Here is a 16382-nt window from a genome sequence, read left to right as displayed (position 1 = left end):
ATCCATGCTCATTTTATCTAACTGGAAAGTCATGCTTCAGAGCCTTCTGTAACCACATCTTCTGAGGCTGTGTTAAATTGCCATCTTTAAGCGCAGGCTTCTTAACTGCTAATTTTTGCAGTGTATAAAGATGCTTGTTAGCAGCTTTGGGTCTTGGAGTCAGTGATATCTCTGTAGAGCTATTTTGGCACGTGATAAATGTTGAAAAGCATTTTGTGCAAATTACAGATCATCAACTTTTCTGAGAAATGGAAATTCAGAATTTAATATTTCATTAAGCTCCCTTTTTTGGAGCTCATTGTTGCTAATGGATTTTTTTTTCCCCTTAAAATGAAAGGGTAACCCTATATAGGTTTAGATTTATAAGATATAAAAACGACAAAAGCATTGCTTTCAGTTGGTTCCCCTCTAGGAATCTAGATATTCCCCACATGTACTGCTTAGTGACCTTACCTACAGGTTCTCCCACTTCTCATGCCCTACCTGGTGGCGTGGTGTGTCTGTGTCTCTTGGGGGCTTGGGCCCAGGCCAGGGCACGACTGGCTGGGATATTCAAATGACTTAAGATACACACTGCATACTGGTACCACCACCAAGACTGGGAGGAGTCAGCCGTCGCTAGCCACAAATATTGCAAGTACCCTCAAGGGTCAGTGAGTGGCCATCCATGCGAAGAGTTAGCTTTGCTATGTCTGGGAGATGGGGAAGAATTGTGTTTTCTCTTACTGAGTGAACCACATGTTCCAATGAAGTCTCTGTTCACTGCACTTTCCTCTTATACTATGACCGGAAAATGTGGTAGAAATGTCTGTGAAACCCAGCCTGACTTAAGTTTTTATTAAAAAATGAAATATAGAAGCAAATGCTAAGCTGGATGGGACAGGAGAGGGCAAGTGGGGCACAACCTGGGCAAACCAGGGTGATGGGGGTCATCGTAGTGAGGACCAGAAGCCCCAGCAGGTGGGACCAGACTGGGAAGAGTGGTCAATTTTACGGCAGTGGTCAGGGCCTGGAGGCAGAGGGATGGCCCTGATGCTTTGTCCCAGTCTGTGGACTCTTCCGCACAGAGACTTCCCTGAGCATATTTGTGGGTCCAGAGCAGAAGGGGCTCTTGCTTGAATTTTGTGCTCTGTGAACCTTGAAACTGCTTCTGGAATATCAGCTTTTCCCAGACTGCTTACTCTCCAGACCGGAGAATGAGCAGCTCCTATGTGTTTGAAGGCAGAGTACAAATGCTGCAGTCAGCGTCCTGATGAGGTTCTGACCGTCCTCCCCTCCCCACGACTATTGTTCTGGTTCAAGCTACCGCTTGCTGTTGCTTGAGCCGCCTAATTGGCTTCCCCTTAGCAGCCAGGGGGACTTTTTAAAATGTAAATCTAAATCAGAGCATTTCATTCCTCTGCACAGGGTTCTCTGAAGACTTCTTGTCTCACATCTGATGTCCTTTCCATGCTAAAAAAAAGTCCTTCTTGAGGGGCTTTCAAACCTTAAGGGCCCTGCCTCACAACAGGCCGTGTATTTTATTTTATTTTTTAAAAATATATTTTTTTAATTTGACAGAGTGAGGGATTACAATTAGACAGAGAAGCAGACAGAGAGAGGGGGAAAGCAGGCTCCCCGCTGGGCAGGGAGCCCCGATATGGGGCTCCATCCCAGGACCCTGAGATCATGACCTGAGCCGAAGGCAGAGGCTTAACCCACTGAGCAACCCAGGTGCCCTCCGTGTATTTTATATTGCAGCACCATACAGGCCTACGTATGTATAATTGAAACAAAATTTTTGTAAGTGACCCTTACTTGTATTGCATATAAGATGTCCTAATATATTCCATTTTATTGTTTCTTCTTCTTTTTGAAGAGTACTAGTTGCAGCTGACAAACTTGATTCCGTGACATGTCTATGGGTCATGAAACAGAGTTTGGAGAGCATTTTCCTGATTGGTCCTTGCCCTGCATCTCTGACTTGACTCTACCACGCCCAGTCCTGCTTGCTTACTGTCTTCCAGTTCCACCTGTGTCCTTGCTTGGCCGCAAATATGACATGTTCACTCTTAGTTTAGGGCTTTTGCATTTGCTCTATTCTCTGCCTAGAACAAAGGTTGATGGTCTTATTGCTTGCTTTCTTATTTTTTAGAAGATTTTCTTTTACTTACTTGACAGAGAGGTAGAGCCAGAGAGCACAAGCGGAGTGAATGGCAGAGTGAGAGGGAGAAGCAGGCTTCCTGCTGAGCAGGGAGCCCGATGTGGGACATGATCCCAGGACTCCACAATCATGACCTGAGCTGAAGGCAGACACTCAACCATCTGAGCTACCCAGGCACCCCTCCTTATGTTTTGTTTTAAATATTTTATTTGTTTATTTGAGAGAGAGAGAGAGCACATGAGGGGGGAGAAAGATGTGTATTGACCAAACTTTCTAGGAGCAAAGTCCCTAACCTTTCTTATATCTTAAGTGTAAGATACTGACTTTGGGTCGAAGACCCCCATAGATCCTGTGCACCTTGCACTTTGGACTGGAAGGAGGGTGTGAGCTTAGGGAAAGTCTGGACCTTTGGCTCCATAGACTCCCTAACGATGGGGAAGGGCATTGCTGTGGGTAGGCCAGTCTGGGCTTATCTCTCCCACGTGTGATCTTTGTTTCAGCTAGGAATTATATAATAGTTTCTGTCTGGTGGCCTGGGGTGCTAATGTTTTAGTGATCTTTTCTATGGGAGCAATGATGGTGGCGTTCTGAGGTTGTCATTTCTGCCTGGCATCATGCAGCTAAGTCAGGCTGGACTCATGAAAGGACTCCATGGCAGAGTTTGGTCATGACAGGTTTAGGGTGTGAAATGCCCCAGGGAAGTGTTGTACGATGCTGATGCTTGGACCACAGCGACAGCCATCTTGCTGGTCTACCTACTGTAGTCTCTTTCTACCTGTACTGCACATTGCTGCTTGGCAATGCCTCTCAATTCAAAAGAGTTAAGTATATTTTGTTTTTACTGCTCAATAAGGTAATGCATGCTCTTGGTAAAAATTTTCAGTGTTATGGAACTATATAAAGAAAGAAAGAAAGTAGAAATCTTATGTAATTCTAGCTCTGAAGAGAAACTCTTCTATCAATTTGGTATATATTCTATTATATTTTGCACTGGTACCAACAGATATATGTTTTATACTTGTATTTTTGTTTTTATAAACAGTTTTATTTTAGAAATTCACCGCTGTGCAGTCTACTTGTTTGCACTGAGTAAAGTATCATAATCAGTTTTCCATGACGGTACTTACTGATGTACCTCATTCTTTTAAATAGCTGGGTCATGTTCTGTATTATGGATCTGCTCTATTTGAAGCAATCATGGATCTTGGTGTCACTTACAACAATGCCACCATAAATACCTTTTCATATTTGCACTTGCATATTTGTGTAAGCATTTCTGTGGGACATATTCTGTATGCTGATTATTTTTAGAAAATACTTCTTTAATTCTGTTACAGCCCAGTTTGGAAATCTTCAGTGGCTCTGATCACTTACGGGATAAAGTTTAGACCAGTGTTGTCTAATAGAAATATAATGTGCAACACAAAGTAATTTAAGATCTCCTAGAGTGCACGTTATAAAAGATAAAAAGAAACAGGTGAAAATAATTTTATTAGCATTTTATTTAACCAACTATATCCCGGATATTATATTTTCAGTGTATAATCACTATCAAAACAAATTAGAGAGGGGTGCCTGGGAGGCCCAGTCAGTTGAACATTTGACTCTTGATCTCAACTCCGGCCTTGATCTCAGGGTTGTGAATTCAAGCTTTGCATTGGGTACCCTGCTGGGCTTTAGAAACCCCAAAATGGAAAAAACATAATTACACAGATATTTTGTTTTTTGTTTTTTGTACTAAATCTTTGAAATCTGCGGAGTACTTTACATTTAAAGCACGTCTCATATTGGACTCTTCCACATTTCAGATGCTCAGATGGTAACGTGTGTCCAGCGGATATTGATGGATAGCACAGATCTAGACTCTTTTGCCTAATACTTCAGAATTTTAACAAATAAGCCACAGTGAATCAAATAGAGCCAACTTGCCTCTGCCTCTGATACTCCTGCTCCCCATAAACCTTCAGAGCTTCCTCTTTACTTTTCCTGAATCCTGCCCATCCTCTGGGAAGGTTTCTCAGCCATGGCACTGTTGACATTGGGGACCAGGTGAAGGCAGCGCCCTTGATTAGGAATGCCTGTGGTGCTCACTTGGGCCGTTGTTTGTGGCAAATTCAATAGATAGTTCCCCTACTGAGGCTCCTAACTTACGGGTAGGCTGTCTCTTGCAGTTCTTAGTGTGACTCTAGGACACACAGTTCAGCAAAAACCATCAGCGAACCCTGAGGATCAGGATGTCCTCCTCACAAGTCCTGGAGAGTGCTTGACATGCCCGAGGGCTGTGCTGTGAGGTTTCAGGTAGAAAGAGCCAGCGGGCCCACACATGCAAAGACCTGAGTATTTCTTAGGGTCTGAGAGTGGGATGTCTAAGGTTTGAGGGGTTAACTCTTTATTGGCTAATTTAAAGCAAAAGAGCAGGGGTTGGGGCATGTGAAGGGGAAGCAGGGTTGCTCAAGCAGGCAGTTCTTTCAGTTACCCAGGGCTTTCTGAAAGAGGAACCTTCATGTGTGGGGGCTTCTAGTTCCTTGTTGGTTGGTTTGTTAGTAGCTGTGTCATACCGCTGGCCATGTGCTTATTCAGGATGGATGTGCTTTGAAATGGATGCGTCAGCAATCCAAAGCTTAATGTCAGGCACTTAGACTGTTGAGAGACTGACCTGTACATTGCACGGTGTTTAGCTGCGTCCGTGGCCTCTGCCCACCAGGTGCGGGTGGCCCTCTCCCACCGCCAGCTGCGTCAGCCAAAGACGTCTCTAGACCGAGAACCTCCGCCGGAGCGTCAGTCTCTCATCCCCACTTTATCTACTAAGAGTTTTTCTTTAGCCAACTGGATGAGCCTCCTCTGACCTTCCCTTTCTCTGAACTTGACTTACTGTCCAGCCAGTGTGGTAAGCGTATGTTCCAGGGAAAAAGCCATTTGTAGTCAAGTGTTTGAGAAATGCTGAATTAAAGACTATTCAAGAGATTTCTTTCCTGTGGGAATTTGTGATAGTCTCATGTACTCAATGCTCTATGCATCTCCGAGAGAAGCTCACCCATCTAGCATGTCCCAAGCTCACTGCTCTTTGTAGTAGAAACCTTTCATTTTTCTGGCTGGCCAGCAACGAACACACGTCCTCGTAGTGTTGGGTCATTCTATCTGTCCTACATAGAACAGGTTGGAGGCGCTGCAGAGGAAGGAGTGGGCCTTCCCTATTCCCTGCCCCGCTTAGGCATGCATGGGTCAGGCGTCCGATGCTTTCCTCTGGAACAGGAGGTTCTGAATGAGCTGGGGTGGGCGGCAGTGGTGGTGTCTGCAGCGGGGCCGTGAAATCTTGGCCAGGCTGTTTCTGTTCCTTGCTGGCCTTGTTCTTCTAGCTCTGTCCCTTCACTTCCTGTCTGTTGCGTGAGCTTGTTCTTCCAATCTCTTCTCAGTTCTCTGAGCTTTTACAAACATCCTTCCCGTTTTGGTCCAATCACCAAAGTCGGTTTTCCTCATTTTTAACTGAATGATTCCTGACTGATGTGACCCGTGGAACCGGTTGGAAATGTTGGTTAGATGCATTGCTTTGTGTCCCCTTGTGTTGGCTTATATTTTCTATTATTCAGCTCTCCCCAGTCTGGGGCATTATTTCCAAGATTTGTCAGGACAGCAGCAACCTATGTCAGGCACTGTGTCTCCCATTGTGCCACACAGAGCCTGCCCGCCAGAAAGGCTAAATGCAGAGGTGGTAGGACTGCACATGCGCCCCTCCCTCCGCCAGATGGCTTGTGGCTCTCTAGCTGCATGACCGCAGCCACCACCTGCTGCTGAACCTTGGAGGCTGGGACAGAAACAGGCAACCTGGGCACCGCAACGGACAGTATGCGGAAGCCAGAATAAGTGACGAGGTTCTCCTTCTAGGGCCTCGATCAATCCACAGACATTAGCAGATGATCGAGAAGGAGAATAATTGACAGAAATTGAATGGTAAAGAGCAGCGAGCAGTGATAGCTGGGAAAGGGCTCATGGCTCAAGGAGGGATGAAGGGTAAGAGAAAGGAGGGAGGCCTTAAAATCCCCATGTGATGCTGCTGGGGGAAGCCAGGTCCAAGAGCACACGTGTCTTGTAACGTGAACCCAGACTCTCTTCCGCTATGATGATGTGTTCTGAGAGAATGTTGTACTCCGCGTAGCTGTGGGTACAAGACGTACTGGAAACGCCACCAGAGGGAAGAGGAGTGTAGGCAGAGAGTATTCAAGGTTGGCACCAAAGGAACAAGTGAGCAGACCCCGCTGGCTTTCAGCGCTGTGCCAGATTATCTGCGTTGAAGTATTTTAGAGGGCGTCGTAAACTCATTGCTCACTGGAACTTGGATTGGTATTCTTTTTTTTTTTTTTAATTTTTAAAATTTCTTGTTAACATATAGTGTATTATTAGCTCCAGGGGTACAGGTCTGTAAGTCGCCAGGTTTACCCACTTCATAGCACATACCTTCCCCAATGTCCATAACCCCACCACCTTTTCCCTACCCCCTCCCTCCGGCAACCCTCAGTTTGTTTTGTGAGATTAAGAGTCTCTTATACGTGCTTGCTTCAGCAGCATATATACTAAAATAAGAGTCTTTCATGCTTTGTCTCCTTCCCGATCCCATCTTGTTTCATTTATTCTTTTCCTGCCTCCCAACTCCCCCCCCCCCCGCCACATTGCCTCTCAACTTTCTCATATCAGGGAGATCACATGATAATTGTCTTTCTCTGATTGACTAATTTCGCTAAGCATAAAGTCTAGTTCCGTCGGTTTGGTATTCTAAATACTGGTTAAGGATGGCGAAGATATGTGGGATGGGAACTGGAGATCAGGGTCAGAGTAGCTGTGGGGACATGTCGGAGTAGGAAGGCTCTTTGAGCAGTGGCAATTGATGCTGTCTAGTTGTTGGTATCTTGGTTTCTAGACCATCTGTCTGGGTTGTAAGGATTAGGCTTTCACAATAGCATGTCAGAAGAGTTTGCTCATGTCCACTGGGGGCATGGATGCCCTTGAGAGCTCACCCAGGACTTACTGGGTGGTAGACTAGACTTGGCGAAGAAAACGAAGTCTTGTTTATTTTCTTTCCTTTTTTTTAAAAGATTTTATTTATTTATTTGACAGAGATCACAAGGAGGCAGAGAGGCAGGCAGAGAGAAAGGGAGAAGCAGGCTCCCCGCCGAGCAGAGAGCCCGATGCTGGGGCTCGATCCCAGGACCCCGGGATCATGACCCAAGCCGAAGGCTTTAACCCACTGAGCCACCCAGGTACCCCCGAAGTCTTGTTTCTACCAGTTAGTAAAGATGAAGCTTCAGGCATGGTCTCTGTCTGGTTATATCTTTGGTGGGAACTGGACAAGGCTGAGTCTCCTCATTTATAGAAGTTGAATATCTTTTGAGCCTGGAGGGATCAGGCATGCAGAAGCATCCAGTGCTCTTTTCTCTTGCCAAGCTAACCTTTTCCCAGGCTAAGACTGAAAGGCCAGACACGATCGGGTTGATATTTCACTGGTTTCAGTGTCTGAGGTAAAAAATAAATGTACTCTGATGCAGGGGGCTTATTGAACAACTGTTTCTATGCTGGGCACTTGCAACTATGGGAAGTTGTGGCTGGACATTGAAAATTAGAATTGAAAATAAGCAGAAAGAATGAAAAGAGAAAACATGGGAAATTTAATCTTTCTTTCCCCAAATTTGGGAGAAAAAATTCTCTGATAATGTATCACAATTTATCTTTCTCTGTTAAGAACAAAGGTAAAATCAAAATACAAAATAAACCTTTCATGGAGTTATCGTTTGGTGTTACATGTTTTAGGAATATTGTGAGGAAGCACGAGAACATCCATGGAAACATCAGTGGATGTGATGGAAGGACCATGTGATAGATTTGTAGGGAAAGTGCTTTGTCTCTACTGAGACATAGGAACAATAATAATAATAAAAAATTGTGAGAAGAGTATTTGAGAACAAATTTATAACTGACAGAAGAGCCCAAAAGCCATCTAAACGACATACTAAGAGACACAATAGGATATTTTTTCATTGGACAGTTTTGAGAAAAGAGTATTATTGCCTTCCAATTATGGCTTCATGTCTCTTTTCCCCAAAGGAACGTGTACTTGAAACCCTTCCTGGCCCCTGTAAGAGAAGATTCTATGGTACTGACGAGATTGTGTGTATTAGAATCACTTCTCCTGGAAAGGAGACACTAAAGGGTACTCGAATAAAATATTAAAAATTATGAAGGACATAACAAAGGCCAATCAGTCCTTTCTTTTCCCCAGATCCCATAATATGAGAACAAGGGATATTTGATGAAATTAAAGAGTAGCAAATTAAGTGCTAATAAAATGAGATAGTCACTTATATAATTCATTACCATGGGAGGTCACAGAGGCAAATTCTGTGGCTCGATTAAATATGGGGCCGGATAATTTTATGACCGCTAATGATATTTTTAACAGTGGAGGCTGATACTGCAAGAGAAGTAATCCTATTACATCCTCCAGGAGGTGGTTCACGGGGACCTCTGGCAAGTGGTGTCTGAGAAGTGTGAGAGCCAACATCGTGGGTTCTAACCTTTGGTGGGGAATTGTACTAAAAATTAGTTTTTAAGGTGGATGGATGCCCTCAGGTTTTCCTCATGCTTGAGTTCCAGCTTCTCCTGTGGAGATCCATAAGTTCTTTAATCAGAAGCATTGGGGTGTGAAGTTCCATAATTCAAGGTGAATAAGTTCCAGAGATCTAATATACAGCACCTTGAATATTGTTTTATGTTTTTTTTAAAGATCTTATTAGAGAGTGAGTGAAAGTGAGCCTGGGGAGGAGCAGAGGGAGAGGGACAAGCAGACTCCGAGCTGAGCGTGGAGCCTAACTCATGACCTTGAGATCATGACCTGAGCTGAAATCAAGAGTTGGACACTCAACCGACTGAGCCATCCAGGCCTCCCCAGTGTGACTGTTGTTAACAGTATTGTATGGTTGAAATCTGCTGAGAGAGTAGACTTTAAATGTTCTCCACCCACTCAAAAAAGGAGAAAAAAAAGTGGATAATGGGTAAAGTGGTAGATATGCTAATTAGCTTGATTGTGGTGATTATTTCATCCATACAGATGTATACCTTTTTTTTGAGAGAGAGAGCACAAGCAGGGGGAAGCAGAGGGAGAGGGAGAAGCAGACTTCCCACTGAGCAAGGAGCCTTATGCAGGGCTTAGTCCCAGACCCTGGGATCCTGACCTGAGTAGGTCAGGACAGACAGATGCTTAACCAACTGAGCCACCCAGACCTCCCCTCAAGATGTATATCTTGAACATACACAGTTTGTCCGTTATACCCCAAGTAATACTAGGGTAACGGAAATAAACACAACAAAAATTTTTTTTTTAGAAAAAGCAGTTGGGAAGATATTACCCAGAATTTGATAATTTCTGGTCTTGAGGACCCATTTATTTTATTTATTGAATGGCACCCACAAGTGGGCACTTTGCTTAGAGTTTTAAAAATCTGTTGGGACTCTAAACATTTTGACCAATCAGTGCATTCGGAATAAGGGGACTACACTAAAGTCGACTATAAAGTTGAAATAAGTACAACAAAGCAAAGGAATAGCTCAACCAGTATGATTCAGAAAAGTTTACAGAGAAGGTGGCATTTGAATTAAGTCTTAAAGGGTGGTGGGAGTTCACTCTATTGGCAGGATAACGAAGGGCAAAAGGAACAACCAGCATGCATAGATCCAGAGACAGAATGTGACATAATTGCCCATGAACTCCTGGTAGATTAGAAAGCCTGCAGCACCAGCTTGGAGAGATAGAGAGGGAGAAGAGGGGTCCTATCAGGTCAAAGGGAGCAAGGTGGTGAGGTCTTGCGATTGCCAGAGATGTCTCTCCAGTAGCTGCGCTTCCTGTGGTGGGCGTGTGGGTGGGGAGTAGAGAGGAGGTGGGAGAGGGGCGTCCAGAAGGGGTCATGTGATGGATCAAGGATGGCCCCGCAGCATAGGCTTCCCTCTCTTGGCCACTGTCAACAGTTGCTTGGTGGTGAGTCTTATATTTCACACGACTCTGCCTCACTGATTTTTACTGTCTGTCTGAAATAATCTTTACAATAAACCTAATCACTCATATTAATAGTTTTTTTATAAAAGAGAAACAACAAAATCTTCCCTTTCTTTAAGAGAGGGGTTCTTATAGGTCTTATAAATTAGGCTGAGTCTGGTCTTATTTCTTTGGGCTTTACCTAGAACCCATCTTTGGATGGGGAAGAAGAGGCAGATATCGTTTGCTTGACCTTGGACTGTGATGTTCGCTCAGCAGATGAGCAGGAAACCATACAGTGTCTTGGAGGAGCAGATGTATTGAAATGTTAAAAATCTGTTTTATTGGCATGCCTGGGTAGCCCAGTGGGTTAAGCCGCTGCCTTCGGCTCAGGTCATGATCCCAGGGTCCTGGGATTGAGCCCTGTATCGGGCTTTCTGCTCAGCGGGGAGCCTGCTTCCTCCTCTCTCTCTCTGCCTGCCTCTCTGCCTACTAGTGATCTCTGTCAAATAAATAAAAATAAAATCTTTAAAAATAATCTGTTTTGTTAAATGATTTCGGCTAACAAAATAATTTAATTAGAAAAAAAAAACTCCCAGACTTTGCTCCTTATTCAATGATACTTAAATAAGTGTATCATTATTAATCACTCCAGACTCTGACTTGGAATTTCTACAGTATTAATATTGATAAGAAGAATCATTTGGAAATGAGAGAGAATGTCTTTGTAGAAACATGGTCTTATTTTTGTGGTGGATGCAAATACTGTATTATTATTGTGGTTGTTGTTGTTGTTATTATTTGTGTTGTTCCATAGTGCAGTAGGCAGTCAGCAGTTTCCCGCCCATATTAGAGAGAAATGTATACGGTGGTCCCCTGTTATCTGTGGGGAATGTGTTCCAAGACCACCCCCAGGGGATGTCCGAGTCTTTGGACAGTGTTGGACCCTATATCCAAACTATGTTTTTTCCTATTCATGCACACTGATGATAAATTTTAATTCATAAATGGGGCACATAAGAGATTAACAACAGTAACTAATAATAAACTGGAACAGTTATAACAATATGGTATAATAAAAGTTACATGAATGTGATCTCTCTCTGAATACTTGATTGTATTTCCGTAACCCTTCTTGTGATGAGGCGTGATGATAAAATGCCTGTCTGAGGAGAGGAAATGAGGTGAATGACGTAGGCATTGTATGCAGCATAAGGCTGCTATTGACCTTCTGATACCTCAGAAGGAGGAGCATCCCTTGTTGGACTGCACCTGACCCCAGGTAACCGAAACCATGGAAAGCAACGTCGTGGATAACTAGGGCCTATTCCTCTTCCACAATAGTTCTTTAAGGCTTTTCTAAAAGGAAGGTGCTAGAGGGATATAAAAATGAATTTAGTTATAGGAGGTAAATGGCTAGGTGCTCAGTTTACTGTGAAGTCACCTTGTGGTAGAGCGTTGGGGAATAAAACTGAATTACGATGGAGATATACCCTGTGTTTGGTGTTAGTCACTCACAGTAAGATCATGACTCACAGTATAGTGAGGACAGGAGACCATTCTACCATGACTCCTTGATGAACTAAATCCAAGTTGTGTAGTACAGCTGTATCCAGATGTTAGCTCTATCTGGGGAGCTGGCAGTGTTTTTCACAAAAGCTAAGGGTTGGGTTTAAAATAGAAACTACAGTTAACTCGGAGAGATGGAGGGTAGGATCAGGGTAGGGAAGAGCATTTCAAAACAGAAGCAATAGAGATATCTCCCAGAATTTTGAACACCTTGTTTTTTTTCCTTTCCCTTTTTTCTGACTTCTGTCAATGTTGTAACTTCTTTTTTTTTTTTTTTCTTTTTCCCAAAAATTTTATTGGGGGAAAACTACAGAACATTTATAGTACATTGTTTACAGTCACAATTTGTAGTGAACTGATTCCCCAAAATATATTACAACTCAAGTTGAAATGTTGTAACTTCTAATACATTCTGAAAATGTCCCTTTTGAGGAAAGAATGGGCTACATCATACTCGCTTCTAGTAGATATAAATCTTGTCAGTAAGGGGGATAGTGATCAAGGATTTCTTTAAGCCCCAGCATTAATTCACTTAAGTATTTATTAATCATTTGTTCTCCTGGACCGGACACTTACAAATAAGTCTTTGCTGTCAGAAGTGAGGCACGCAGCACATAACATTCTCCTAACATAACATAACATTTTCCTCCCGTTAGACATAGCTATGTCTGCTTCTGGTTCCCAGTGTACTACTCGGTTTTACATGTAGAGTGCCTTTCTGTGACTGGGTTTCTTACAACAAGGTTCTTTATTTGTAATTGTGCAAAAAAGAAGTATAAGCTTTAAAAAGAGCCTTGATGCAAAATGATGTAACTTTTCAAGGACCATGTATAGGTGAATATATTTATTAAGAAGTGTTTTTCTTTCCCCTTTAGACCTTAGCTGGATCTCCAAAGTACAGGTGAATCAACCCGCGGTTCTGAGGCGTGCAGAACAAATCCAGGCTCGCAGAACCGTGAAGAAGGAGTGGCAGGTAAGGTTGCTTCTTGAGCATTCTGCTCCTGTAGTGTACAATGCCTGGTCTCTTCCCTCAAGGCCACAATATTGAATTTCACTCAAGATGCATCTAAACTTAAAAGATTGCAGCTGTCCATGACTTATTTTAATAATTCATATATGATGATGATGGGTTGGAGAAAGATAACACATTTATCCAAACAGGTTAAAAATCTTATCACTCTTGAGTGGCAAAGCCGCAAATGAATTTGAGGCATCTTTATTCATGAGTGAATTAAATGGCACATTTCCTCAACACATTTATTCAGCTCCTTAGACATACCTTCTTTGGTTGTCTTCTATTTTAATTTTTAAGCCGTAACATTGAAACCTGATGTGTCTGCTGTTGAGGCCCTTAGGCATAAGCGTTGACCTTCTTTGACCATTGTGTTTACCTTACTATTAATTTTCATAAAGCATTTTCCAAAACTCAAAAAGTGATGTTTCATAGGGACTAGTGGTCAGCATACCCTTCAGTGTATACTGACCAATGATGAGATGTGCGTCATAGGACTAAGGAATTCAGAGTTCATGTCACAAGTGAAGCAAAATAGTGTGATTGAATCCTTTAGGAAGACATTTTACATTTTGCTCATCCTTGGGAATATTCCAATGGAAAGATAAAAGGAAATTCATTAGAATGAGTTAGGAAGTATGAGTATTATTTTAGAAATGGAATTGAATTAGAGTGAAAAACAACAACATCAAAGAAATTAGAGACTCCTTTTTAAATGTCTTATCCCAGATCCCAAGGCTGGAGGTAAAATATTAGACAAAAACCCTTTTCTTCCCAAGTTCTGTCATATGGTAGCTTTCAGGGGCTCCTAGTGGAGAAGATGGAGAGGTCTGGTGTGGGGAGGCTTAATCTATTAGGATTTCACTTTGGAATACCCATGGAAGGCAAAATAATTTTTTAAAGATTTTATTTATTTGAGAGAGAGAGAGAGAGTATGCATGTGCATGGGGGAGGGGCAGAGGGCAAGAGAGAATCTTGAGCAGAATCCCTCCTGAGCCAGAGCCCAGTTCAGGGCTCAGTCTCACAACCCTGAGATCATAACCTGAGCTGAAATCAAGAGTGGGATGCTTAATTGACTGAGCCACCCAGGCACCTGGGAAAAATAATTTTTAAGGCCTCTGTAATCCTCTTTTATTTTATTCTATGCAGTGTTCCTCTTGTTGGTCACTCTTGAGTAATGTTTATATCACATATGAGAAGGAAATGCCTTAGAACAGTATAGATGTCAGATTTTAGCACCCATGTTTGTCTAATGATTTCCTACTAAGTAACTGGGTTGGAGATGATTTTTTTTTTTAATCTTGTTTTTACTTTTCTTAAACCAGGCTGCTTGGCTCCTGAAAGCTGTTACCTTTATAGATCTTACTACACTTGCAGGCGATGACACATCTTCCAACGTTCAAAGGCTCTGTTATAAAGCCAAGTATCCAATCCGGGAAGATCTCTTAAAAACTTTAAACATGCATGATAAAGGTAACATTGTTGTGTATAATCTGTCTCTGTTTACCTCTTTACAGTACTAATTACTAAATCTAAGAGGATTTAAGACAAGATTCAGCTGCTAAAATGATAACAGCAATAAAATCCACAGGAGAATTGTATACATAGGCAAATAATTGAGATTCTTCTCGGAAAAACAGCAGGGAGAGAATCTGAGTCTCATTTTTAGGTCAGTTCTTTCCATCCTGGATTAAAGTTGCTGGTAGAGAGTTTCTTTATTTTTCTTTCCAGTTCTTCAGTGTGGGAAATTTTCTGTCTAGTGACTCTAAAATACTGATTCTCATTCCCTAGCCACACGTGCAAAAGCCAGTCTCATTACTTAATAATCACATCTCATACATAAAGTATTTTCTGTGAGTAAATGAAATACTTTTGAGAATAAAATGCAAATGGGGAATATTGCATGCTCGTATATTAGGTTAGATCTTTTGAAAAAAAAGTTATATTCACTCTCTTAGTATACATGAAAGAAAGGACTTTCTAAAGTTGCCATAAGTTTAGAATCTTAACATCTTAGGAATGGAGGTTGAATGGATCAACCTTTGAGAGTTTATCCCCTTTTTCTAAATGAGGAAACCAAGGTCTGGAAGGCTAAAGGGTATTTCCAAGACCATGTGCCATAGTACTCACTGGGCTGATTTTAGGAGCCATGTCTTTTGGTGGAGAGATGCTTCGTGATTCCAAAGTGCTTATTGGTAATGAATTTGCAACTGGAAATGTGGCATCGGCCCAATGCAGGTATTTTATCCCAAATAATTTGAAGATAATTTATAGACCTAAACAACTCCACAGCTTTTGGAAAATATGTGTCTTTGGGGTTGACAATAAAAACACCACCTACGTATAGGCATTGTTATACAAAATTGAAGTAACAACTTTGGAGGAGAGGCTGGGGAAGAATGGGGCAACTGTGTAGGAGTCTATGTTCTTGCTTTGTTTTATAGTGGCTGTTCGATTTTTATTTGATTTCTTTAAATTTAAGAGCTTATTCCTCTGAATGAGGGCTCCAGATCCAGATTTGTATTATTTCCTGCAAGAGAGGGAAGAGGATTAGTTAAATATCATTTTGCTATACTACCCTGTCAGGTTCTCATCCACTTTCTTCATCCCCTGTCTGTTAGCTGTACAAATCTGGATTATGTGACCTACATGAAATAAAATATTCTCATTGAGTCAAGCCCATTATGTTGACTGCTTAGGAGTCTTTAAAAAGTGGCATTATGTTGACCTCAAAGACTGGTGCATCACAATTATTTTATTGCGTGACTTGAACAAGGAGCAAATGATCCCTGTTGTCAAGGACTGGAAAGGAGTGTGGGGAGTCAAAACTTTTTCATTCGGTGCAGTGTCTAAGGGGAGTTATTTCTCCTCTCATTTTGAGTTCTGCCAGGGTGTGGTGTAAATCATGAAGAGCCTCTTGTGCAAGTTGAACTTCCCATGAAGCAGGCTGTTATGATCTCTTTTTTCCCAGGCCTCACAACCGCGGCCGTTTGTGTTTATCCCGCGAGGGTGTGTGATGCGGTTAAAGCGCTGAAGGCCGCAGGCTGTACCATCCCGGTGGCTTCAGGTAAGATTATTGTGGCTTTTGCAGCCTGTTTCCAGTTTTCAACTCAGACACCTGAGGGTTTTGTATACCGTTTTATATGAGGATTTTAATTAGCTTTATATATTTAATGATTTCTATTTACTCATTCTCTCCATATCTACTTGCCTCCTAAATAGCAGACCACATTCATTCCCCAGAATACAGAACCGTGTCCTTGCCCTTATGGAAACTTGGTTGTTTAGGAGGAATAAGTAAGTTTAAAATGTCATAATGCAGGATATGTAGTAGTATATATATGTAAAAGATGATAATAAAGACACACAGAAGGTACAGTTGTAACTCGGAGTGGAGAGTGATTTATTTTGCGGAAGTTGGTGATGCTCAGAGAGTAACGGTATTCACAGGGGAGATCTTAGAGGGGGAAGGGAGTTGGCTGTATTGCTGAGACAGGGAATAACCTTTTAAACAGAGGAACTAACCTATGGGAAGGCACAGAAGCATGTTCAGGGAACCGAACCACAAGTGGTTTGTCATTGTCAGATCTAAATCGGGATGAAGTTGGGGCGGGGGGTGCCCTGGGAGTTGAAGCTAGAGA

The 16382-nt window shown here is 42.3% G+C and overlaps 1 protein-coding gene across 2 annotated transcripts in view; it reads left to right on the top strand.

Moving 5' to 3' along the window:
* DERA (deoxyribose-phosphate aldolase) overlaps positions 1-16382 on the top strand; it is a 115158-nt gene that overhangs the window by 34873 nt on the left and 63903 nt on the right. For both annotated transcript variants that reach the window (XM_045072894.1, XM_045072893.1), the window contains exons 2-4: positions 12605-12702; positions 14067-14214; positions 15713-15808. In XM_045072894.1, coding sequence (XP_044928829.1) covers positions 12605-12702; positions 14067-14214; positions 15713-15808 — 342 coding nt within the window. The remainder of the gene's footprint in view (positions 1-12604; positions 12703-14066; positions 14215-15712; positions 15809-16382) is intronic.

This window comes from Mustela putorius, unplaced genomic scaffold (assembly GCF_011764305.1).
Source record: "Mustela putorius furo isolate JIRA1106 unplaced genomic scaffold, ASM1176430v1.1 tig00537227_pilon_pilon_pilon, whole genome shotgun sequence".
In the NCBI taxonomy this organism is placed as follows: domain Eukaryota; kingdom Metazoa; phylum Chordata; class Mammalia; order Carnivora; family Mustelidae; genus Mustela; species Mustela putorius.
The sequence above is the reverse complement of the archived record's forward strand: the minus strand, read 5'-3'. Positions and strand labels throughout refer to the sequence as shown.